The following is a 26,148-nucleotide window of genomic DNA, read 5'->3' as shown; positions in this document are numbered from 1 at the left end:
AAGTATTAGGTATTCCTTTATTATGAATAATGAAAGCTGGTAAGACAGAAAAAAATAAATAAATATTCTCCTTACACAAAAATTAAATACAGCTGTCACAAATAACTCAAACAACAAAACGGCCAACAGTTAAACCTTATTTCCAAATATTGGCACCACAGTATTTGCATCCTTTACCCCAGTGACTTTGTATATTCCTAAAAGTATATTACATGAATCATAATTTCTTGAAATTAATTCTATATAACATTTATCATAATTATCTTTTAAATATGTAAATACCATTAGACTACAGCTTCATCATTTTGGAAAATTTTCATTTCAAGGCAATGAAGAATGTACATATATTTACAGAGTTTATTCTTCTGCTCAGGTCACCTGTAAACCTCTTGGATATTTCATCCTTTTCTACGGAAGTGTAAACGACTCATAAGTTCTCTGAACTTCAGTATTAAGGAATAGTTATTAATGTTCTCTTTCCATATTTCATAAGTCATTCTAAATTTTTCATAATAACTTTCTTTTTTCCATATTTCTCTCCATGAGTCTTTAAATTTTTCCAAATAACTTTGTTTTTCAGATTCTTCCTTCCATATTCCTTCTCCTTTTTTTAGCGCTGTTAATTCAGCTTTAAGTAACCTCCTGTGAATTCTCCAATAGAGTTTAGAATTATAATTTAACCCTTTAACAAGAACAGTTTTGCCAAGGCCTCTTCTCAAAATTTCCTCATTTAGATTCACCGTAAAATATCTACCCTAGAATTAAAAAAAATTATTTAAGAAAATTCTTATACCCATAGCATCTAAATTACTTTAAAAGCATCATTTGTAATTCTAGTGCTCCAAAAAAAAGCCAAAAATTTAAAACAAAGGGGACTTCAACAGCTTAAAATTGCTATTGCTAAATCCAAGATTTTTGCTCAAAGTCAACTGACTCTTATTTTTATTTTTATTTTTTATTATTTTTTGACAGGCAGAGTGGACAGTGAGAGAGAGAGACAGAGAGAAAGGTCTTCCTTTGCCGTTGGTTCACCCTCCAATGGCCGCCGAGGCCGGCGCGCTGCGGCCGGCACACTGCGCTGATCCGATGGCAGGAGCCAGGAGCCAGGTGCTTCTCCTGGTCTCCCATGGGGTGCAGGGCCCAAGCACTTGGGCCATCCTCCACTGCACTCCCTGGCCACAGCAGAGAGCTGGCCTGGAAGAGGGGCAACAGGGACAGAATCCGGCGCCCCGACCGGGACTAGAACCCGGTGTGCCGGCGCCGCTAGGCGGAAGATTAGCCTAGTGAGCCGCAGCGCCGGCTTAACTGACTCTTTTATAACAAAATTCTCCAGACTCATCAATCTCTAAAGCCAAGAGGTTTAAAATCAATAAAATATAGGGAGTGTTTTCTTGGTGCATGGAACTGTGATGCAGTGAGTTAACCAGTGGCGTGGTACCCTGGCATCCCATATCTCAGTGCCTGGTTTCAGTCCCAGTTACTCCACTTCCAATTCAGTTCCCTGATAATGCTCCTGAGAGACAGTAGACATCGGTCCAAGTAGTTAGGTTCCTGTCACCCACATGGGAGATCAAGCTGGAATTTCTGGGTGCTGTCTTTGGCCTGGCTCACCACTGACTCTTCTGAGTATTTGAGGGGTGAACCAGAGGATGGAAGATTTCTCTCTCTGCCTTTCAAATTATACAGTTTTTTAAAATAAAATTTTTTATAAATATTTAACAATAAATATCCAATGCTCATTTTTACATCCTTCCTTACTGAATGAAGGCAAAGTTTGCTTGGATCTACCTAAAGGATTGATGTCTCAGCTTTTATTTCAGTGGTAGGCATCTATCATGGTCTGGTCAATAAAATGTAGCTGAACACATGGTATGGGGCTTCCAGGAAAGAAGATAAGATAGAGTTAATGACAACTGTAAAGGTTTTACCATATTTTTCTCATCTTCTAAATTTTATTATCTCAATCCCTTGAGTCAAAGTCAGATTAATTAAAATTCAACCTCACACATTTAGTAAAATTGAAACAGGAGAAATAAATTATCACAATAAGCATATGCCATAGTTTTGTCACCTGGGAAGCAACAAAACGTAAAGATATATAAAGTGTGGGCCCAGGAATCAGGACAAGTTGGTTGGAACACATCTTCCCTAAGAATCCCAACTATCAGTGGGAATGACAACACTAACTTTCTAGGTGATCTTGTGGAAAAGTGACACAATATAAGCATAGCACTTAGCTCAGGGTCTGGCACATGGAAAACACTCAAAATATGTTATCTTCATCATCAACATAATCATCTTCACTTGCGGTAATTATACTCCTCAACTTACAAGAGAAGATTTTATATTTATAAGGCTTTTGGTATGTTTTATCTAATTTTGTATTATTAATTTACTTTAAAATGTAAGATGTTTTAAACAGTTTGCTTTAGATCACTTTTATTTTGAAAGAACTGAATATGTTCTGGACATATTTAAAGTTTTAAAACTAATAGATTTCGTTCGGCTTTCTATTAATACTTCAAAAGGCTTTTGAGAATTAGAAAATTCATATATATATATAGAAATGCACACACACACATTTTTTAATTTAACAGAGGACAGAGAGAGAACGAAAACTCTATCCACTGGTTTATTCCCCAGATGCCCACAACATCTGGGGCTGGGCCAGGGCCAAGGCCAGGGCTGGAGCCAAGAGCCTGGAACTCAGTCTAGGTCTTCCATGTCGGTGACAAGAAACCAAGTACTTGAGCTATCACTGCTGTCTCCCAGGGTCTGCATTAGCAGAAAGCTGGAATCGGAAGCTGGAAATAGGTATCAAACCCAGGTACTCCAATATGAGACACAGGCAGTCTTAATCACTAAGCCAAATGCCTGCCCCCTAAAGGTTTGTATTTTTTTAAAGATGTATTTGTTGATTGATTGATTGATAAGGCAGAGTTACAGAACGGAGAGACAGAGAAGGATTTTTCATCTGCAGGTTCACTCTACAAATGGCCACAACAGCTGGGGCTTGGCCAGGACAAAGCCAGGATCCTGGCACTCCATCCAGGTCTCCCACATGGGTTGCAGTAGCCCAAGTACCTGGGCCATCCTCTGCTGCTTTCCCATGTGCACTAGCAGGGAACTGGATCAGAAGTGGAAGAGCCAGAACTCAAATCGGTGCTCCTCTGAGACACAGGCATCACAGGGGGCACTTAACCTAGTACACCAAAACACTGGCCCTGCCCTGATTGTTTTAATATAAGGTTTTTTCCTTAAAGTGAGTCTTTTGTGTTGTGTAATAAGAACTTTTTTTTTAAAGATTTATTTTATTTATCGGAAAGACAAAGTTACAGAAAGAGGTAGAGACAGAGACAGAAGTCTTCCATCTGCTGGTTCACTCCCCAAACGGGGCTGCAATGGCCAGAGCTGGACCTGTCTGAAGCTAGGAGCTTCTTCTAGGTCTCCCACATGGGTGCAGGGGCCCAAGGACCTGGGCCATCTTTTTTTTTTTTTTTCTTAAAGATTTATTTCTTTGAAAGTCAGAGTTACACACAGGGAGAAGGAGAGGTAGAGAGAGAGAGGTGAGAGAGGTCTTCCATCTGCTGGTTCACTCCCCAACTGGCTGAAACAGCCAGAGCTGTGCCAATCCAAAGCCAGGAGCCAGGAGCTTCTTCCAGGTCTCTAATGTGAGTGCAGGGGCCCAAGGACTTGGGACATCTTCTACTGCTTTCCCAGGCCACAGCAGGGAGCTGGATTGAAAGTGGAGCAGCCAGGACTCAAACCAGCACCCATATGGGATGCCAGCACTGCAGGAAGTGGCTTTACCCACTATGCCATAGTGCCGGCCCCTGGGCCATCTTCTACTGCTTTCCTAGGCACATCAGCAGGAAGTTGGATCGGAAGTGAAGCAGCCAGAACTCGAACTGGCACCAAATATGGAATGCTTGCACTGCAGGTCTGGGCTTTAACCCATTGCACCAGAATGCCAGCGATTATAATAAGGACTTTAAAAATAAAAAACTGTTCATAATCCTGTCACAACATTTAATCCTTTTATTTTTCTACATTCCTTATCAGTAGCCACCCATAAACATAAATTAGAAATCAATCCAGGCCGGCGCCGCGGCTCACTAGGCTAATCCTCCGCCTGCGGCGCCGGCACACCGGGTTCTAGTCCCGGTCGGGGCGCTGGATTCTGTCCCGGTTGCCCCTCTTCCAGGCCAGCTCTCTGCTGTGGCCAGAGAGTGCAGTGGAGGATGGCCCAGGTGCTTGGGCCCTGCACCCCATGGGAGACCAGGAGGAGCACCTGGCTCCTGCCTTCGGATCAGCATGGTGTGCCGGCCGCAGTGCGCCGGCCTCGGCGGCCATTGGAGGGTGACCCAACGGCAAAGGAAGACCTTTCTCTCTCTCTCTCTCTCACTGTCCACTCTGCCTGTCAAAAAATTGTCACAAATTTTTTCCATGTTGTCGAAATCTTGATAGCTATAACAGTAACAGCTACATATACTTGAAATGAAGTAAGCCTATCTTGCAGCCATGGAAAGAAAGATGAAAAAAGGTGCATCTAAGCATTCAGGACAGTGAATCAGCAAACTGTCACTCCTTGTTCTACAGATGCTATGGCCAAGCATAAAGGTAAGAACACTCAGAGGCAACGCCTTCAGACGGCTGACCGCACACTGATCATAAATAGGACTGGAAAAGGCTCAATTTAGAGTTAAAAACGTACACACTATGACATACCTATTAACAAAGCACCTGGCAAGACTGGGCAATATTTACCTTCTAAAAACACCCTTGCTCTCTGAAGTTCCCAGCTGAAAGCTTCACTCAACAAGCTGTTTCCAATAACAAGTATGTTATAATATACCTATATATAAACACATGTATAAAATATTTCTTAAGTAGCAATGCCAGTCATTAATAATTTGAAAGCTTTTTTCTTTTTCCAAATTTTAAAAAATTTATTTGAAAGGCAAAGTTACAGAGAGGTAGAGGCAGAGAAAGAGAAAAAGAGAGAGAGAGAGAGAGAGAGATCGGTCCTCCATCTACTGGTTCATTCCCCCAAATGGCTGCAACGGCTAGAGCTGAGCTGATCTGAAACCAGGAGCCAGGAGCTTCTTCCAGGTCTCCCATGTGGGCCATCATCTACTGCTTTCCCAGGCCATAGCAGAGAGCTAGATTGGAAGCAAAGCAGCAAGGACTTGAACTGGTGCCCATATGAGATGCAGACAGCAGCTTTACCTGCTGTGCCACAGTGCCAGCCCCACATTTTTATTTTTATAAAATAATTTTTATTTATTTATGTCCATATTTATTTGAAAGGCAGAGACACAGAGACAGAGATCTTCTATCCACTGGTTCACTCCCCACCACCCAAAACAGCAGAGGCTAGGCCAGGGCAAAGCCAGGAGGCTGAAACTCAATGTGGATTACCCATGTGGGTGGGTGTCAGGAACCCTAGGACTTGAGCCCTCATTCGCTGCCTTGGAAAGAAGCTGAAGGGGCCCCTGCTCCACTTTGATCCAGCTCTCTGCTATGGCCTGGGAAAGCAGCATAGGGATGGCCCAAGTCCTTAGGCCCCTGCACTGTGGGGAGCAACTCGGACTAGAAGACTAAGTTACTGGAATTAAGACTTATTCTATGCATCTGCTCTCCCACAATATGGCGCTGGGAGAGAAGAAAACAGCTTCTACACAGCTGCCTCCAGTTCAGCCAATAAACTGTAGGACTTGCTCCTGATTGGAGGAGAGCAGCGTGCTCGGCGTGTGGGCAGCCGAGTTAGGATTGGCAGAGGAGGACTATAAAGGAGGAGAGAGACGGCATGCACCAGGAACATCTAAGGGGAACACCTAAGGGAACACCTAAGGGGAACACCTGTGCAGCCCCCGAGAGAGCCGGCCGGCGGTGTGCCGCTCCCCTGCGGAAGTGGGGAAAGTGGCCAGGGGGAACCGCCCTTCCACGGAGGTGGAAGGGACAGTAGCCAACCCGGGAAGAACCAGCAGCAAACCCAGGGAGGGCCGAGCAGACAAAAGAACAGCGCAGGGTCTTGTGTCGTTCCTCCACGAAGAGGGGGAGTGACATAATGGTGCCGTGACTCGGATATGAAGCCTAGGCAGGGCTTAGTGTCGTTCCTCCACGAAGAGGGGGAGCGACATAATGGTGCCGTGACTCGGATGGGAAACCTAGGACGGATATGAAACTTAGGAGGGAAGAAACGGGAAGAAATGGGAAAATATTGGAGAGAGAGACTAGCAAACAGCCTAGGGAAAAGCCGGACGAAAAAGGTGCCGGAAGAAGCTATTGAAAGCCTAGGCATAGACTCAGATACGGACTACGGGGGGAAGCTGGGAGAAATCTCTAAGGTCGAAAGCGAAAGTGAAAGCTAGAACAAACAGACTCGGATACGGACTGTGGGGAGAAGCCAGGAGAAATGAGGGAGGAATATTGTTGGAAGAAAACTTAGGGAAACATACCGGGTAGAGAAAAATGTTAGGGAAATTGAAGCCACGGGGGGCAGGCCGAGGCGGAGACGAAAGCCACTTTGGGATTCTCAAGTTAGCCCGGGAATAAGGGGCGAAAAGTTAAAACCAGAAGCGGAAACGTAAGCCAGGTTGGGATCCGTCTGATTAGCCCGGGGAGCAAAGGACGGGAAGCCAAATCGTGGGGCGGAAACGTGAGCTGGGTTGAATTCGCCAGGTTAGCCCGGGGAACTTAGATTGAATGCTAGTGGCGGAGACGTAAGCTACGCTGTGTGACTCGCGGAGGCTGCCGCGCGCAGAGAGAGCGTGCGGGGCACAAGTAGATAGGGAACGCTGGGCTGGTGCGAGGCCGTGGTGCAGGCACGAAGCCGGGAAGCCGCGCAGATGAGAGAGGCGCAGGCTGAAGCGGCTCAGAGCCGGGAAGCCGCCGAGAAGCAGCCTCGGGGCGGGCGCCAGGAAGCCGCAGGGATAGGAGAAACAGAAGTTTTAGAAGTAAAATGAGAGAAATAGGAATGCTGGTAGATAGAAGTAAAATAGGAGAGATAGGAATGCCCGGAGATAGAGAAATAGAGAAGTAAGGCCTCCCCACAGCATGGCAATGAGAGGCTTGGATTCGGTCTGCCTGATTAGTGAGGCGATGAGCACCTGCGGGCGGCTAGCAGCTTATGCGCCGCAGGTCACCGAAGACAGGCACGTTATTAACATCAATAGTCTCCCCACAATACCGCAATGAGAAGGCTTGGATTCGGTCTGCCTGATTAGTGAGGCGATGAGCACCTGCGGGCGGCTAGCAGCTTATGCACCGCAGGTCACCGAAGACGGGCACGTTATTAACATCAATAGTCTCCCCACAATACCGCAATGAGAAGGCTTGGATTCGGTCTGCCTGATTAGTAAGGTGGTAAGCACCAGCAGGCGGCTCGACCAGAGTATGAGCCGCAGGTCACCGAAGATAGGCACGAATCAACACCAATAGGCCTCCCCACAATATGGCAATGAGAAGGCTTGGATTCGGTCTGCCTGATTAGTAAGGCGGTAAGCACCAGCAGGCAGCTCGACCAGAGTATGAGCTGCAGGTCACCGAAGATAGGCACGAATCAACACCAATAGGCCTCCCCACAATATGGCAATGAGAAGGCTTGAGTTCGGTTTGCCTGATAGGGCTTGTAAGCACCTGCAGGCAGAGCAGAGCATGCGCTGCAGGGCACCGAACACAGGCACGCATCAGCGCCTAAAAACCTCCTCACAACATGGCGAAGAGAGGACCCGGATTCGGTTTGCCTGATTGATAGGACTTGTAAGAACCTGTGGCAACTCTAGCAAGCAGAGCAGAGTGTGTGCCACGGGGCACCGAAGACAGGCGCGTATCAACGCCAAAAATAAAAAGAAAGGGGGATCTGTGGGGAGCAACTCGGACTAGACTAAGTTACTGGAATTAAGACTTATTCTATGCATCTGCTCTCCCACAATATGGCGCTGGGAGAGAAGAAAACAGCTTCTACACAGCTGCCTCCAGTTCAGCCAATAAACTGTAGGACTTGCTCCTGATTGGAGGAGAGCAGCGTGCTCGGCGTGTGGGCAGCCGAGTTAGGATTGGCAGAGGAGGACTATAAAGGAGGAGAGAGACGGCATGCACCAGGAACATCTAAGGGGAACACCTAAGGGGAACACCTGTGCAGCCCCCGAGAGAGCCGGCCGGCGGTGTGCCGCTCCCCTGCGGAAGTGGGGAAAGTGGCCAGGGGGAACCGCCCTTCCACGGAGGTGGAAGGGACAGTAGCCAACCCGGGAAGAACCAGCAGCAAACCCGGGGAGGGCCGAGCAGACAAAAGAACAGCGCAGGGTCTTGTGTCGTTCCTCCACGAAGAGGGGGAGCGACATAATGGTGCCGTGACTCGGATATGAAGCCTAGGCAGGGCTTAGTGTCGTTCCTCCACGAAGAGGGGGAGCGACACTGCACCTGTGTGGGAGACCCGGAAGGGGCTCCTGGCTTCCAGCTTCGGATCGGCGCAGCTCCAGCTGTTGCAGCCAATTGGGGAGTGAACCAGCAGATGGAGGACCTCTCTCTCTGCCTCTCCTTCTCTCTCTGTGTAACTCTGGCTTTCAAATAAATAAGTAAATCTTTAAAAAAAAAAAAAAAAAAGGAAGCTGAAATCAAAAGCAGAGCCCGGACTCAAAATCCAGGCATTCCAATATGGTATGTGGGAGTCTTCACTGCTGGGCCAAAAGCCTGCTTCTGAAGTTTTATCCTGTCAATTTCTATTTTTTTCTACAATAAATATATACTACATATGTAACTAAAATTTCATAACAAGGTTTATATAATAAAAACATGATTCTTGATATATAATCACTATTAGTAGCAGTTTTAAATATTTTAAAAATTCAGAGCCCATTATAAATATATGGCATTATGATTTAATGTGCTTACATATAAATAATGAAATATCACTCGTTTTACACTACTTACTCTATTCACTAACAGGTAGCAGAAGAGTGCCGAATTCTCCTTTCCAAGAAGTTGGAACCACAGCAACTGGGAAGGCTTTAGCTCCTTTTGTAACCATATCTTCCCAGATTCAGCGAGTTCTACCCCAGCCAACTTAACCAGCAAAGCACCACATGGCTCCTCTAAAAATAGTAGAAAAGAATTTAGCTTTAACAGCACGTTGCAAAAGCAAATTCCAAAGCCATTTAGAAAACACCCGAATATACTGTGCTCATTTATAAATACCCAGACTCTCTAAATTTTGGTTCATTTGTTTCTATATTCAAGTTATAAAACAATAAAAGTATGTAACAAATGGAATAATTTCAAACAACAATTTCAGTAAAGTTCCAAGAACAAGAAGACTTAACCAACTGTCAAGATTTACTTCTATACATATATATATAAAACTACAGACATGTCTTTTAACAACATCAGCTGTTACTACCAATAAAATTGTAAAAACTGTATTTTAATTTAATAACAGTACTATCTTCCAATTTTAACAAATATAGTTCTATACCATGATTTTTTAAATTTTTAAATTTTTTTTAAATTTTTTGTTTTAGAAAGGCAGATTTCATATGTATAATCTCTATAGAAAATATCACTAAAGAGCCGGCGCCGTGGCTCAATAGGCTAATCCTCCACCTTGCGGCGCCGGCACACCGGGTTCTAGTCCCGGTTGGGGCGCCGGATTCTGTCCCGGTTGCCCCTCTTCCAGGCCAGCTCTCTGCTATGGCCAGGGAGTGCAGTGGAGGATGGCCCAGGTGCTTGGGCCCTGCACCCCATGGGAGACCAGGAAAAGCACCTGGCTCCTGGCTCCTGCCAGGATCAGCGCGGTGCGCCGGCTGCAGCGGCGGCCATTGGAGGGTGAACCAACGGCAAAGGAAGACCTTTCTCTCTCTGTCTCTCTCTCACTGTCCACTCTGCCTGTCAAAAAAAAAAAAAAAAAAAAAAAAAAGAAAATATCACTAAAATAAGTGAGATGGAAAAGAAAGGTGAGGGGCCCACCAGAAGAATCTCCTGGCTCTTGGCTTTGGATTGGCGCAGCTCTGGCCATTGCGACCAATTGAGGAGTGAACCAGCGGATAGAAGACCTCTCTCAACCTCTCTCTCTCTCTCTCTCTCCCTTTCTCTTTCTCTGGCTCTCCTCTCTTTGTGTAACTCTTGCAAATTATTGAATAAATTTAAAAAAAAAAGAAAAGAAAGGTGGGGATCAAGGCTTTCTGAGGTTTCCTTCAGCTCTGAAATTTTGATTCTATGCACCATGACATATAAATATATTATATGATGTGAAACTCATTAATAGCAATAAGCATATATAGCAATTTTAGTGCTGTGGCATGGCTCAGTATCAGAGTCAGATTTCTACTGAATCCTGCCCATGGAATTGTGCAGTACACAGACTGGACAACCACAGGGGGCAACCTTACTGCCTGAGCTCTAAAGAGTCATTACTGTAGGGCCAGCACTGTGGCGTGGTGGGTAAAGCCACCATCTGCAGTGCGGGCATCGCATATGGGCACCAGTTCAAGTCCCAGCTGCTCCACTTTCAATTCAGCTCTCTGCTATGGCCTGGGAAAGCAGTAGAAGATGGCCCAAGCACTTGGGCCCCTGCACCCATGTGGGAGACCCAGAAGAAGCTCCTGGCTCTTGGCTTTAGATAAGTCCAGCTCCAGCTGTTGTGGCCATTTGGGGAGTGAACCAGCGTATGGAAGATTCTCTCTCTGCCTCTCTGTAAGTCCACCTTTTGAATAAATAAATAAGTCTTTTTTTTTTTTTTAAGGTCATTACTGTTTCAGAGAGAGGATATTTAAATTATCACAACTGGGAAGCTAAAGGACTTCAGAAGTATAAATTCTCTCCTTAGGTAAAGTAGCCAAGAAAAAAAAAAAAAAACAGACATCCTAGGTAATCTCTCTTTAGGGAACAATACTCATTCAAATTGTATAAGTTCACTTTGGTTTGCTAAAAAAATCAATCCTGGGGCCAGCATGGTGGCACAGAGGGTTAAGCTGCTGCTATCCAGCTCCCTGCTGATGCGGCTGGGAAAGCAGCGGAAGATGGCCTAAGTGCTTGGGACCTTAGACCCATATGGGAGATCCTGAAGGAGTTCCAGGCTCCTGGCTTCAGTCTGGCCCAGCTCCAAATGCTGTGGCCATTTGGGGAGTGAATCTCTTTCTCTCCCCTCTGTAACTCTTTCAAATAAATAAATTTTTAAAAATAAACAAAACAATAACAAAAACAAATTAATCATGCCAGATATGTTTAGAGGAAAAATTCAATTTTTTCCCTTTTCAGTTAAATCTCATTGAACAGAGTAATATTCATTCATCTAGGCATTTTAAAAAAAATCCAAGGACTCCTTTCTTCATAAAATTTAGAAGATATTAAATAGAATAAATTAATTCACTTGACAAATTTAACCAAATGTCTTTGCTAATATTTTTCTAGGGACTGAGAATATCAAGATAAATAGTAAAAAATCTTTGCCACCAGATGCTCATAGTTTTGAGATATAAACCTAAATACATAATCATCATAGGAAATGTAAGTGATTATGCAGTGTGCATGAATTGCTGGGGTGTGGGGTAGGATGGCACTGTGGCATAGCCAATAAAGCTGCCTTCTGCAGTGGGGCACTGATTCAAGTCCCAGCTGCTCCACTTCCAATCCAGCTCTCTGCTACGGCCTGGGCAAGCAGTGGAAGATGGCCCAAGTCCTTGGGCCCCTGCACCTGCGTGTGAGACCTGGAAGAAGTTCCTGGTTCCTGGCTTCAGATCAGCCTAGCTCCAGCTGTTGCAAACATTTGAGGAGTATACCAGTGGATAGAAGACTTCTCTCTTTCTGCCTCTGCTTCTCTGTCACCCTGCCTTTCAAATAAACAAATAAATCTTTTAAAAAAAAAAAGTATATTGCTGTGGGACTTAGTTAAGAAAAGGACTAATTCTGTTTGAGAGTGAAATAAGCTTCACAAAAGAGCTGACAGTTGAGTTGGATCTTAAAGAATCAATTGGAGTTTAAAAGCCATGAGCCATGCACAGGGCCATGAGAATGCACATAAAGGTGTGTGGCGTGGGGCCTTCGATGTGAAGCAGGGAGAAATGGGAATTGCAGATCTGGCTCTTGCTCCCTTTCTGATCTCCCTGGGCCTCGGCTGCAGAGTCTCACGTGCATTATCAGAGTCAAGTTCAGTCCTGCTTGTGCTTCTCCTGGTTGGCCCCTCTTAATTCTGTGAGGCCTTCTCTGTTTTCTCTCCAAGTACAGATTCCTCTACCTCTCTTGTAACCACCCAATAATTCTCTATCCTAGCACTCCACTCCTTTTCTTTTCTTCCCCCCTCCTTTTTTTTTTTTTTTTTTTTTTTTTTTTTGACAGGCATAGTTAGTGAGAGAGAGAGAGACAGAGAGAAAGGTCTTCGTTCCATTGGTTCACCCCCCAAAATGGCCACCACACGCCTGTGCTGCGCCGATCCGAGGCCAGGAGCCAGGCACTTCCTCCTGGTCTCCCGTGCAGGTGCAAGGCCCAAGCACTTGAGCCGTCCTCCACTGCTTTCCCGGGCCACAGCAGAGAGCTGACAGCTGGACTGGAAGAGGAGCAACTGGGAAAGAATCTGGCGCCCCAACCGAGACTAGAACCCAGGGTGCTGGCACTGCAGGCAGAGGATTAGCCAAGTGAGCCTCGGTGTGGGCTCTTTTCTTCTTTTTTTTTTTCCACTCCTTTTCTTCATAGCTCTTAGGACAATTTTTCATTTGTTCATTCTCTACCTTCCATCAAGACCCTAAGCTCCAAGCTTTAGAGGAATCTTGTTTATTTCATCCAGCCTTGACCATAGTAGGTGGCAACATTTATGAAATGAAAAGTGAATACTTGAATGACTAAGATGGAATAACTGAATAAAAGCTAAAAAGAGAGCAGGGAGAAAGGGAAACCTAGGGTCAAATTAAAACATTTCCTGGTATATAAGGCCAAGAGTTCAGACTCGCTCCCAGGCAGTAGAGGGTTATTATGAATTAAAATGACATCTTTTGCTGGTTTTTTTTTTTTTTTTTTTTTTTTTTGACAGGCAGAGTGGACAGTGAGAGACAGAGAGAAAGGTCTTCCTTTGCCGTTGGGTCACGCTCCAATGGCCGCAGCGGCCGGTGCGCTGCAGCCAGCGCACCACGCTGATCCGATGGCAGGAGCCAGGAGCCAGGTGCTTTTCCTGGTCTCCCATGGGGTGCAGGGCCCAAGCACCTGGGCCATCCTCCACTGCACTCCCTGGCCACAGCAGAGAGCTGGCCTGGAAGAGGGGCAACAGGGACAGAATCCGGCGCCCCAACCGGGACTAGAACCCAGTGTGCCGGCGCCGCTAGGCGGAGGATTAGCCTAGTGAGCCGCGGCGCCAGCCTCTTTTGCTGTTTTATAAATAATGTCAAATAAAAGGACACTACAGGGGCCAGTGCTGTGGTACAACGGGTAAAGCCACTGCCTGCAATGCAGGCATCCCACCGGTTCAAGACCTGGCTGCTCCACTTCCCATCCAGCTCTCTGCTATTGCCTGGGAAAGCAGAAGATGGCCCAAGTCCTTGGGCCCCTACACCCATGTGGGAGACCCGGAAGAAGCTCCTGGCCCCTGGCTTCAGATCAGCACAGCTCCAGCCATTGCGGCCATCTCGGGAGTGAACCAGTGGATGGAAGACACCTCTCACTTGCTCTCTCTCTCTCTCTGTCTTTCTCTCTCTCTCTCTTTCTGCCTCTCTGTAACTCTACCTTTCAAATAAAATAAATAAATCTTTTTTTTTAAAAAAAGAATGCTACAATAGTTATTTAGTTTTATTATTCTTGTATCTTACTTACTCCTCCAGGATGGTATTATAGGTAAAGTAATAGGAATATGTTCAATTTCTAAACCATTCTCAGTTATTCGGCGTAATCGTCCACGTAGCTTAACGTTCTTCCTTATAAATTCTACTGGAATATCTGAAGAGCTTGTAAATTTTGATGTCTGTAGATTTACAAGGAGAAAAATAATTATAATTATTTTTTCATTTAAAATTTAAAATGTCAAAATGTTATGTAAACATTCAACAAGAAGACATATCTATCAAAAATGTTTTTCTTATTACTAATATTTTAATATGATTTAATCAAAACCATTTATAGAAACCTTATTTAGAACTCGTTATTCACCACTGTTCACTCTTTTTCTATGTCAAGTGATTGCATGGAGGATGTTAAACAAATTCCTACCCTCTAAAAGCTTGCAATATCAAAATATGACACCATCTGTTAAAAGGCAGTGAGTGGCACCACACAAATCTGCTTAAACAGTCTTTATTTCCCATTCCACATATGTAAAATCCTATTCTTTATATGGATATATTCTATTTTATATATGTACAATCTATTTATGCATATACTGCTGAAAAAATTTAAAGCTGAGTCAAATTAAATTATAATTTTTAATTGACAATATTTTCTTCTTTTTTTCTCTTATAGAAGATAATATTTAGGCCGGCGCCACGGCTCACTAGGCTAATTCTCCGCCTGCGGCGCCGGCACACCAGGTTCTAGTCCTGGTCGGGGCGCCAGATTCTGTCCCAGTTGCCCCTCTTCCAGATCAGCTCTCTGCTGTGGCCCGGGAAGGCAGTGGAGGATGGCCCAAGTGCTTGGGCCCTGCACCCCATGGGAGACCAGGAGAAAGCACCTGGCTCCTGCCTTCGGATCAGCGCAGTACACTGGCTGCAGTGCACTGGCCGCGGCGGCCATTGGAGAGTGAACCAACGACAAAAGGAAGACCTTTCTCTCTGTTTCTCTCACTGTCCACTCTGCCTGTCAAAAAAAAAAAAAAAAAAAAAAAAAGGAAGAAGATAATATTTTTTGTTCAGAAAGGAAAGAAGAAGTCAACAGTTAGAATTTGCTTCAATCTCTATATCCCAGATGAGGTCCTAAGGTTAGGCAACATTTTATAGTTGTATCTTCCACAACAACAACACTACAACCTCCATCAATAATCACGGCTAATGAAAAACCTCACATAAGAGAAGGATAAATTAGTACCCGACTTACTAAGACAGTAGAACTCAGTTGAACTTTTTGTTTTAAAGATATTTATTCATTTGAAAGTCAGAGTTGTGGCCCGTGCTGTGGCATAGCAGGTAAAGCTGCCGCCTGCAGTGCTGGCATCCCATATGGGCGCCGGTTTGAGACCCGGCTGCTCCACTTCCGATCCAGCTCTCTGCTATGGCCTGGGAGAGCAGAAGAACATGGCCCAAGTCCCTTGGCCCCTGCACCCACAAGGGAGAGCCAGAAGAAGCACAGCTCCGGCTGTTGCAGCCAACTGGAGAGTGAACCAGTGGATGGAAGACCTCTCTCTCTCTCTCTCTCTCTGCCTCTCTTTCTCTCCGTGTGTAATTCTGACTTTCAAATTAATAAATAAATCTTTAAAAAAAAAAAGTCAGAGTTAACAGTGAGGGAGGAAGAGACAGAGAGAGAGGAGGGACCTTCCATCCACTGGGCCATTCTCCAAATGGCCGCAACAAGCAGGGTTGGACCAGGTCAAAGCCAGGAGCCAGGAGCTTCATAGGGATCTCCCACATGGATGCAGGGCCCCAAGCAGGGGCTATCCTCTGCTGCGTTCCCAGGCACATTAGCAGGGAGCTGGATCAGAAGTCAAGTGGTAGGGCCGGCGCTATGGTGCAGTGGGTTAATGCCCTGGTCTGAAGTGCTGGCATCGCATATGGGCACTGGTTCGAGTCCCAGCTGCTCCAATTCCAATCCAGCTCTCTGCTGTGGCCTGGGAAAGCAGTAGAAGATGGCCCAAGTCCTTGGATCCCTGCACCCGTGTGGGAGACCTGGAAGAAGCTCCTGGCTCCTGGTTTTGGATCAGCGCAGTTCTAGCCGTAGCCAATTGGGGAGTAAGCCATCAGATGGAAGACCTCTCTCTCTTTCTGACTCTCCTCTCTTTGTGTAACTCTGACTGTCAAATAAATAAATAAATCTTTAAAAAAAAAAAAAAGAAATCAAGTGGCTGGGACATGAACCAGCACCCATATGGGATGCCAGTGCTGCAGACAGCAGCTTAACCTTCTGAGCCACAGCACTGCCCCTGAACTGCATATTTTCATAAACGACAGCAATGTAGCAGAGCAATCCAGAATGTGGAATGTCTTATGGGCTAAATGACTTGGTTTCTCTAAGTCAATGTCTTGGGGCTAAAGGGGCTGAGACAAAAAGTTTAAGGACTCAGGTTATTTCTTAAAATCTTTGGTAGAATTCACCAGTGAAGCCACCAGGTGCACACTCTTGCTCTGCCTGGGGACTTTTGATTATTGATTTAACCTCCTCCCTAGTTATAGGTCCATTTGGATTTTTATATTTTTTCATGATTCAGTCTTGAAAGGTTTTGGGTTTCTAGAAATTTATCCATTTCATCTGTTATCCAGTTTGTTGATATACAATGGGTTCATAGTACTCTCTTACAGTTTTTACTTTTATTTCTATAGAATTGGTAATAATGGCCTAACTCTGATCTTTGACTTTAATAATTTCAGTCTTTTCTCTTTTTCCTTAATCTACCCATATGCAAAAATTAATTCAAAATGGATCAAAGACCTAAACATAAGAGCTAAAACTAGAAAGAAAACATGGAGCAAAAGCTTCACAACATTTAATGTGGCAATGATTTCTTCAACGTTATCCCAAAGGCATAGGTAAAAAAAGCAAAAAGGCAAACTGGACTTAATGAAAATTAAAAACATGTGCATCAATGGACACTATCAACAGAAAAGGCAGCCTACAGAATGGGAAAAAATATTTGCAAACCAAGTATCTAATGAGGTGGCGGGAGTGAAGTGGAATGGCAGGTACTTGGCCTAGAGGTTAAGAGGCTAGTTCAGATACCTACATTCCATGTCCCAGTGCGTGGGTTCAACACCTGGTTCTGGCTTCTAACTGAAGCTTCCCACTAATGAAGCCTCAAATAGTTGGGTTCCTGACACCCAACCCTCCCTGTCCTTCTCCCTCTGTTTCTCTCAAATAAGTAATTAAATAAATAATTTTAAAATATCTGATAAGGGATTCATATCGAAAATACAGAAAGAACTCCTAAAACTCAATAACCAAAAAGCAGATCTGATTCAAAAATGAGCCAAAGACTTTTTTCTTTTCTAAAGAAGAGGAACAGAAGGTCAATAAATATGTAAAAAGATGCTCAGCATCACTAATCATGAAAGAAATATAAATTAAAACCACAATGAAATATCATCTTACCCTCATTAGGATGGCTATCAAAAAGTGACTATCCAAAACACAGCAAATAACAGTGTTAGGGTTAGTGCTGTTGCATAGCAGGCTAAGCCCCTGCCTGCAGCGCTGGCATCCCATATGGGCGCCGGTTCGTGTCCCGACTGCTCCTCTTCTGATCCAGCTCTTTGTTTATGGCCTGGGAAAGCAGTGAAGATGGCCCAAGTCCTTGGGCCCCTGAACCCACGTGGGAGACTCGGAAGAAGGTCCTGGCTCCTGGCTTCGAATCAGTTCAGCTCTGGCTGTTGCAGCCATTTGGAGAGTGGATAGAAGACCTTTCTTTCTGTCTCTCCCTCTCTCTGTCTGTGACTCTACCTCTCAGATAAATAAATAAATCTTTAAAAAAAAAAAAACAACCAGCATTAGTATTATAATTCTACAGTATTATGTGAAGAAACTGGAACCATGGCACCCCATTGGTAGGAATGAAAAATGGTACAGCCACCACAGAAAACAATGACCCAGAAATTCCACTTCTGGGTATACACTCAAAAAAGCGGAAAGCAGAATCTCAGAGAAATATTTGTACATCCATGTTCACAGCAGCATTATTCATAGTAACAAAAATGTGGAAGCAGCCAGCACCATGGCTCACTAGGCTAATCCTCCGCCTGTGGCACCAGCACCCCGGGTTCTAGTCCCAGTTGGGGCGCTGGATTCTGTCCCAGTTGCTCCTCTTCCAGTGCAGCTCTCTGCTGTGGCCTGGGAATGCAGTGGAGGATGGCCCAAATGCTTGGGCCCTGCACCGCATGGGAGACCAGGAGAAAGCACCTGGCTCCTGGCTTCAGATCGGTGTAGCGCCGGCCTTAGAGGCCATTTTGGGGGGTGGACCAACGGAAGGAAGACCTTTCTCTCTGCCTTTCTCTCTAACTCTGCCTGTCAAAAAAAAAAAAAAAAATGTGGAAGCAACCCAGATGTCCATCAAAAAATAAAATGTGGGCTACACATACAATGGAATACTATAAGCATTCAAAAGGACTGAAATCCCAATATATTCAATAATGTGGGTAAACCTTGAGAATACCCTTCTACATGAAATAAATCAGTCACAAAATGACAAATGTGGTAGGATTCCACTCATATCAGGTACGGGGCCAAAATTAAAGGGACAGAAAGTGGAATAATGGTGGTCGGGGCTGTGGGGGCAGGGAAGGGAGTTACCTTGGTGGGTATATTAGTTCTGCAAGATGAAGAGTTCTGGAGACAGACAGTGGTATTTGTTGAACAACAACATGAATGTGCTGAATATCACAGAACCACATATAGAATTAAAAGTTGTTATGTGATAAATTTTGTTATGTGCATTTTACCAAAATTTAAAAAGTGAAAAATACATTTTTAAATTTTGAATTATCAAATGCATCCCTACTATATCTATCAAGAACATTGAAAGGGGCCCCCAAAAAGCATAAATTACTCAGTGTTAAGGGAGTAATTCAACTGTGAGCCAGATCTAAATGCACCTCAGAAAATAATCTTAGATATTCCACAGCGTCTGAAATGCGAGTGTAGTGACTATAACATTCTAAGAAACTAAAACTTCTTCAGATTCCTCTCTAAGCATGAAAAAAGTAATTTTGGAAATACAATTACTTTCTTTAATATCTTACGGATGTGTTACTTTTAAATCAGGATTTTATACTATGCTCATTGTTCTAAAATATTATTCAAAGGCTTCTCATATGAATAACAAAATTATATAGTTCTTGAGATAAAAATTCTCTTTAGAAGTGGGAATAAATTAACTGTCTATTGTTTATTATAATGCATTTTTCATTTGTCAACTTACCAGTCGAACACTCCTTAGAAGTAACATTAGCCCAGCCACGGCCATTATAGTGCTGATGTTCTATGGAAAGAAATTTAACGATTAATCCTCATTAATTATCATTCACAACAGTGAAAGCACTAATTAGAAGGACTAGAAAATAATACTGTCCTCCCTATATCTATTTAAACAATTCATTCTTCAAATAAAGGCCCACGGCTTTCAAAAAGTGTCCACCAACTCACTAATTTTACCTTCCTTCAATTTCTTTAAAAAGATTTATTCATTTATTTGAAAGGCAGAGTTACAAAGAGGGAGAGGCAGAGGCAGATAGTCTTCCATTCCCTGGTTCACTCCCCAAGTGTCCCCAACAGTCAGGGCTGAGCCAGGCTGACACCAGGAACTAGGGGCTTCATCCAGGTCTCCCATGTGGGTGCAAGGGCCCTAGTACTTGGGCCATTCTCCATTGCTTTCCCAAGTGCAGGGAGCTGCATTGGAGTGGAGCAGCCGGGCCAACAGCTTAACCTGCTATGCCACAACACTGGCCCCCTCAGATGTATTAAAATGTTTTATTTAAACGGAGTAGACTCAAAGGAGTTTAATTAAAAATTAAAGATTCATGAAATTCCCTCTAAAAAGAGTAATAGTCTAACCTACTTTACTTCAATAAACACAACTAGGTATTTAAGAAATGAGTTTGGGCCGGCACTGTGGTTCACTTGGCTAATCCTCCACCTGCGGTGCTGCCACCCTGGGTTCTAGTCCCAGTTGAGGCACCAGATTCTGTCCTGGTTGCTCCTCTTCCAGTCCAGCTCTCTGCTGTGGCCCAGGTGCTTGGGCCCTGCCCCCACATGGGAGACCAGGAGGAAGCACCTGGCTCCTGGCTTTGGATCGGCACAGCGTGCCATTTGGGGGGTGAACCAATGGAAGGAAGACCTTTCTCCCTGTCTCTCTCTCTCACTAACTCTGCCTGTCAAAAAAGAGTTTGAAAGTAGACACAAGGGGACATTCTTTGGGTGGGTTCTGTGATTGAGTTATTTGGAATAATATGTTCACGTGCTGTCTTAGACACCGCTTCCTCTCACAATTCTTATGAGGTCAGTTTTCAAAATGCTTATTTATTTTTGTCCATCTACTTGAAAGGCAGGGAGTGGGAGAGGCAGAGGGAGAGAGAGTGAGCCATCCTCTGGTTCACCCCTCAAATGCCTACAACAGATAGGGCTAGGCCAGGCCAAAACCAGGAGCTGGGAACTCAACCTGGGTCTCCCACATGTGTGGCAGGGACCCAAGTATTGAAGCCGTGGCCTGCTGCTTCCCAGGAATCCCATTTGCAGAAGCGCCGTCTAAAAGCGCAGGAGCCAGGGATCTGGCTGCGCCAATGCCGGCCCCATTCAGCAGAATATTTAAGTTATCCAGTCCTGAAAACGTCCTCTTCGCTTGGTTTCCAGGACACCTGGCTTTCTTGATTGTTCTTCTTCCCTTGTTAGTCTTCCGTGTCCTCCTCCCTTTCACTCTCCAAATCCTAAAAGCATCCCCCAGGTCTCGGGCCCAGGGTGTCTTCAGCAGCTTTTCTCACCTGCTCCAAGATGCCGTTCAAGCCCACGGCTTTCAAATCCTACTCAAGGTTCCTGCAGCTCAGCACCAAAGTGGTGCACCGAGTTCTGATCGCCCTTTAACGCGACTCCATCGCTTTTGTCTCCAACAGCAACCACAACTCCGCTTCCAAGTCTAACCAACATCTTCACATTCGTGCGCCCCCGTGGTACACCTGAGCGAAAAGTTCCCTAGACTTTTCCCCCAACAAGCCATCTACTCCAACGCCTTCTCCACAGGGACATCTTTTTTCGCCACCGGGGGCTGAGCCACACTCCTCTCGCGAGGCCCGCGCTTAGCTTAAAGCAAAACGCGAGTCCCCAAGTCCGCCTCCAGGAGCGCTCAGGACGGGCCCGCCGGCGCCCCCGGGCTGGGCGGCGTCTCGTTCGTCCTCTGCTGTGTCCCGGCCCCGGCGGCCCTGAGGCCGAATCGCCCCCCGGCCCGCACACGGACCCTGCCGTGTCGCCATCCCGGGCCCACACCCCCGCGGCCCTGCTGCCCTCCCCGGCCGGGACGAGACCGCCGGGGCTCGGAATTTGCAGGCTCGCGCCGCGCCGCCCGCTCACCCGGACGAGGCGCAGGTGGTCGTCCGCCCACTGAGAGATCCCAGCCACCACGTTGGGCGCCGTTTTCTCCCTGTCTGGCGATGGCGAAACAGGCTCCACGGGCCGGCCACGTCCCGCCATGTTCCCGGCTTCGACAGCGCGCGCGGCGCGTTCCTCAGGCGGTCGCCAGGGGGCGCCCATTCCCTGTGGCCCGGCGGTGACCCCGCGGCCTCCCTTGACCCGTGGGCTGCCCTCCGTGTCCCAGGTGTCAGACAGCTTAACGGTGGACTCTCCGCGTTTATGCAGGGCTTTGCACGGCGGAGGAGATGGCTGTGCGGCAGCGAAATGCCGGCCCTGCAGGTGGGGTGATTATAAGTCGATGAAGAGAAGGTGCATTCCTTCCAGCTGCTCCCAACCGTAATCCTATGCATACTGCTGGTGTATAAATTGTGCTTTAAAGCTTTCAGAGCTGCTCTGGAAGACTAGCTCAGATGCTCTACGTTTTTGAACAGTTAATTAACTATAAGGGGATCTTCAAAAAGTCGTGGGAAATCTGTTCTGAAGAAACTATATGTGTATTTTTTAAAATGTCCTTTTTTGCTCCGAAATAAATATCTGGGGCAGGTGTTGTGCCGTGTGGGTCACCGCTACATCCACATTGCGTTATCAGGGTGCCTGTTTGAGTCCTGGCCCCTACGGCTCCTTCTCTTCCGATACAGCTACCCACTAGTGCACCTGGAAGGCAGCAGATGATAGCGGAAATACCTGGGTCCCTGTCACCCACAATGGGAGACCTGGAAGCAGTTCCTGGCCTCTGGCTTTGGCCTGGCCCAGCATGTTTGTGCGGGTCTGAACCACGAAGGACAGTAGAAGAAACCTCTAACAGTGATTGTCCCAGAGAGAGCGATTTGCATGGGAAAGGGCAGGAGGCCCGGCTCTCTGCTAGCTCCTATCAGAACACTTCGCAGTGATAGAGTGATCTGTATCTGCACTGTCCAGTTCAGTAGCCAGTAGCCCACTATGTCCATTGCCTGCTTGAAATGTGGTTGTGCAACTGAGGAGCTGGATTTTCTTTAAAAATTTACTTATTTTTATTTATTTGAAAGAGTGACAGAGGGAAAGATATTCCACCTGCTGGTTCACTTCCTAAATGTCTGCAACAGCTGGGGCAGTGTCAGGCCAAAGCCAGGAGTCAAAAAACTCAATTTGCATCTCCCATGTGGGTGGCAGGTACCCAAGAACACCTGCTGCTTCCCAGAATGCGTTAGTAGGAAGCTGGATAGGAAAGAAAGCAAGGAGTCAAACCAGGTACCTGATATGTGATTCAAATATCTCAAGAAGCATTTATTTTTAAGATTCATTTATTTATTTGAAAGAGTTACAGAGAGAGAAGAGGAGACAGAGGAGAGAGAAATCTTCCATCCACTGATTCACTCCCCAAATGACTGCAACAGCCAGTAGGCTGGGCCAGCCCAAAGCCAGGAGCCTGGAACTTCTTTGGGATCTCCCATGTGGATGGCAAGGGTCCAAGTACTGGGCCATTTTCTCTTGATTTCCCAGGTGAAGTATCAGAGAGCTGGGTAGACAGTGGACCAGCCAGGACTGGAGCCCCCATATGGGATGCAGCTGTGGCAGGCAGCAGCTTAATCTGCACCACAGTGCCAGTCCCCCCAGGCAGCATCTTAAAGATTCTATCAAATGCCTGACTCAGGAACTGAATTTTTAACTTCATCAGTCTTAATTTAAATAATCACCTATGGGTGGTGGCTACTATATTGGACAGCATAGATATACTGATGAAATCTGCCGGTGCCGCGGCTCACTAGGCTAATCCTCCGCCTTGCGGCGCCGGCACGCCGGGTTCTAGTCCCGGTCGGGGCGCCGGATTCTGTCCCGGTTGCCCCTCTTCCAGGCCAGCTCTCTGCTGTGGCCAGGGAGTGCAGTGGAGGATGGCCCAAGTACTTGGGCCCTGCACCCCATGGGAGACCAGGAGAAGCACCTGGCTCCTGCCATCGGATCAGCGCGGTGCGCTGGCTGCGGCGGCCATTGGAGGGTGAACCAACAGCAAAGGAAGACCTTTCTCTCTCTCTCACTGTCCACTCTGTCAAAAAAAAAAAAAAAATAAAAAAAAAAGATATACTGATGAAATCTTATTTTATGCAAATGATATCTTTAAAAAGTCAAAGTAGAACATGCTGTGTTCCTAATAACACGTTATAAGTGGTGTCTCCCAGGAGCATATTGTCTCAGAACAGCCAATAAAAAGTAAGCATAACCAGCTAATTCTTGGGTCCTACTTACTATGTGCCAGGCATTGTTCTAAGTGCTTTTCATATGTTAACTCCCTTGATCCTCACAACAACCTTATGAGGTAGGCACTATTATTAACCACAGTTTTGCAGAACTATGCACAGAATGATAAGCAAGAGCCAAGGTTGCTTAGCCAAGAAGTGGTAAACTGGGTGTTGTACCAGGATTCAACTTAGCCAGTTGACTCAGTCTCAGCACTTAACACGGCCTCCCTTTAGACAAAGAGCCACATCAGAAAAATTATTATATAATTTTCCACTGAGGGTAAGAACCCAACTTATATTGGAGAAAATTGAAATACAAAGACATGCCATAACCAAAATCCTAAATCACTATTTCAAATACAAATAAAAAAATCTGCACATTAATATATTTTGAAACCTTTAATTAGTAAATAGGAAAAATATGAATTTCTTAATGGGAAATTATTTTCCTAATAATGCTCCATTTACTTTTCCAGTGTCCTTTATCTGTTACCTCCTTTCTGCCATCGGTCTCCCTGTCCAATCTGAAGACATGCTAGATCATTCTCCCTACTTTTCCATTACAAAATCTTTTAAAATTTTTTAATTTTGTATTTATTTGAAAGGCAAAAAGACGAAGAGTGAAAGAGACAGGGACAGAGATCTTCCACCCACTGGTTCACTGCCCGCCACAGCCAGGACTGAGCCTTGCTGAAGCAGCGGAGCCTTGATCTCTGGCTGGGGTGCATGCCACGCTCCAGGCTGCATGCCTTCTTCACCGAGGGGTGTGCCCACCATAAAGGACAAACCGTTCTTACTGCTTGGTCCTCCATTTATAACACAATGCAGAACAGCATTCTTGTATTTAAATGAAAAAACAAAACAAAAAAAATGATATGGGTGTGTGGGTGTCAGTTATTCTAAAGGAGGGAAACGTCCTGGTCAAGGGAGCCAAATTGGAGGTGAACAATCTGCTGTAAAACTGAGCAAGTTTCCTTCTGAGTGGGGATGGAGGGGGCAGTGGGTGAAAAGTTGGTGACTCGGGCCTCTGGTCCCTCATTGCTGCTGTAGGCTTACCCTGTCCTGCCCCTCCTGGAGGAGGTAGACACTGGTCACTTAGCAGGGGGATGCACATTAATAGCAGTCAAGTGTGCCATGGCTTTGAAAGGCACGCACAGTTGACCATGCAAGATTAGAAGAGTTGCTAGTCAAGTTGAGCATGTTACTGATAGGGCACTCAGGTTACTTTTTAGCCTGTCACTAAAGCAGGCCTTCTGATATGTTGAATTTTTTTAAGAGCAAAACAAGTTTAGGTTTTAATCAAATTTGTAAATTTCTTTTTGTAAGGACTTACTTATCTTTTTAAAGGCAGAGTTACGGGGTGGGGGTGGGGGTGTCCATCCACTGGTTCACTCCCCAGAATAGCTGAACCGGTCAGGAGCCTGGAACTCCATCTGATCCTCTACATGGGTGGCATGGATCCAAGTACTTGGGCCATCTTCAGCTGCTTTCTCAGGTGCATAAGCAAGGAGCTGGATCAGAAGTGGAGCAGCCGGGACTCGAAAAATGATATGGGATGCCATCGTTGCAGGCTGTGCCACAACCCAGGCCCCAGATTTGCCAAGATTTCTAAGTTTAGTTTTACAGAATTGCTTGTTCACTTCACCTGTCTTCTTCCATTCTGCCCATGAAGGAGATAGGGAAAGGGGTGGAGTCAGAATACCGAGGCTGTATTCAGGTGTCTTCTGTCGCTCCCCGTCTTCGTGGAGGAACGACACAGGACCCTGCGCTGTTCTTTCGTCTGCTCGGCCCTCCCCGGGTTTGCTGCTGGTTCTTCCCGGGTTGGCTACCGACCCTTCCACCTCCGTGGAAGGGCGGTTCCCCCTGCCACATTCCCCACTTCCGCGGGGGAGCGGCACACCGCCGGCCGGCTCTCTCGGGGGCTGCACAGGTGTTCCTCTTAGATGTTCCTGGTGCATGTTGTCTCTCTCCTCCTTTATAGTCCTCTTCCACCAATCCCAACTCTGCTACCCACACGCCGAGTACGCTGCTCTCCTCCAATCAGGAGCAAGTCCTGCTGTTTATTGGTTGAACTGGAGGCAGCTGTGTAGAAGCTGTTTCTCCCTTCTCAGCGCCATGTTGTGGGAGAGCAGATGCATAGAATAAGTCTTAATTCCAGTAACTTAGTCTAGTCCGAGTTGCTCCCCACAGTCTTCTCCCTGCCCTCAGTTAGGATTCCTAAGGAGTTATTTTGTCTTGTGTAACGAAAAGCAAGCCCCTCTTTCATCCCTATGCCCCTCTCCAGTTGTGGTTGTATTGTCCTGAGGACTCCTGATGGCCATGCACAGCATGTTCAGCCTTGGAAACCAACTGCCCAGGGCAGTGCTGACAAATCAACCCAACATTTATAAGAAAAAAAATTGACTGGGTATGAATGTGGCCACTCCCAGAATCCATAGAAAAAGAAGAAAAGTTGAGTATTTGGGAGCAGGCATTCAGACTAGCAGTGCCGCACGTGGTGTGCCTGGGTTTGATTCCCAGTTCTGGCTCCTGATTCCAGCTTGCCAACCAATGTAGACCCAGGGGGCAGCAATGAAAGCTCAAGGAATTGGGTTCCTGCCTCCCATATGAGAAACATGGATTGAGTTCCTGGCTCTTGATTCTGATGTTGGCCCTGGCCTGGTCTTAGCTGTTGTGGGCATTTGGGCAAATGCTCTCTCTCACTTTA

General features: G+C 45.9%; 2 protein-coding genes across 2 annotated transcripts in view; both read right to left on the bottom strand.

The window, feature by feature from the left end:
- Positions 1 to 9,068, bottom strand: part of PLCH1 (phospholipase C eta 1) — a 289,851-nt gene extending 280,783 nt beyond the window's left edge. Inside the window, exon 1 of the mRNA XM_070072610.2 lies at positions 8,935 to 9,068. The gene's annotated coding sequence lies outside the window, so the exon portion shown is untranslated. The remainder of the gene's footprint in view (positions 1 to 8,934) is intronic.
- On the bottom strand, positions 4 to 21,480 carry MISO1 (mitochondrial inner membrane subdomain organizer 1). The gene is made up of 5 exons (XM_002716273.6): positions 21,169 to 21,480; positions 19,031 to 19,090; positions 13,795 to 13,942; positions 8,935 to 9,095; positions 4 to 755 (listed from the first exon to the last, which is right to left on the bottom strand). Exons 1-5 carry the CDS (start codon positions 21,346 to 21,348, stop codon positions 399 to 401), a joined length of 906 nt encoding a protein of 301 aa, XP_002716319.4. The 5' UTR covers positions 21,349 to 21,480; the 3' UTR covers positions 4 to 398.
- Positions 21,481 to 26,148: the final 4,668 nt, after the last annotated feature.

The sequence above is a fragment of the Oryctolagus cuniculus genome, chromosome 4, assembly GCF_051225735.1.
Source record: "Oryctolagus cuniculus isolate XC-2025 breed Fujian yellow rabbit chromosome 4, ASM5122573v1, whole genome shotgun sequence".
NCBI classification, from domain to species: Eukaryota; Metazoa; Chordata; class Mammalia; order Lagomorpha; family Leporidae; genus Oryctolagus; species Oryctolagus cuniculus.
Note: the sequence above shows the minus strand (reverse complement) of the source record. Positions and strands in the feature narration are given on the sequence as shown.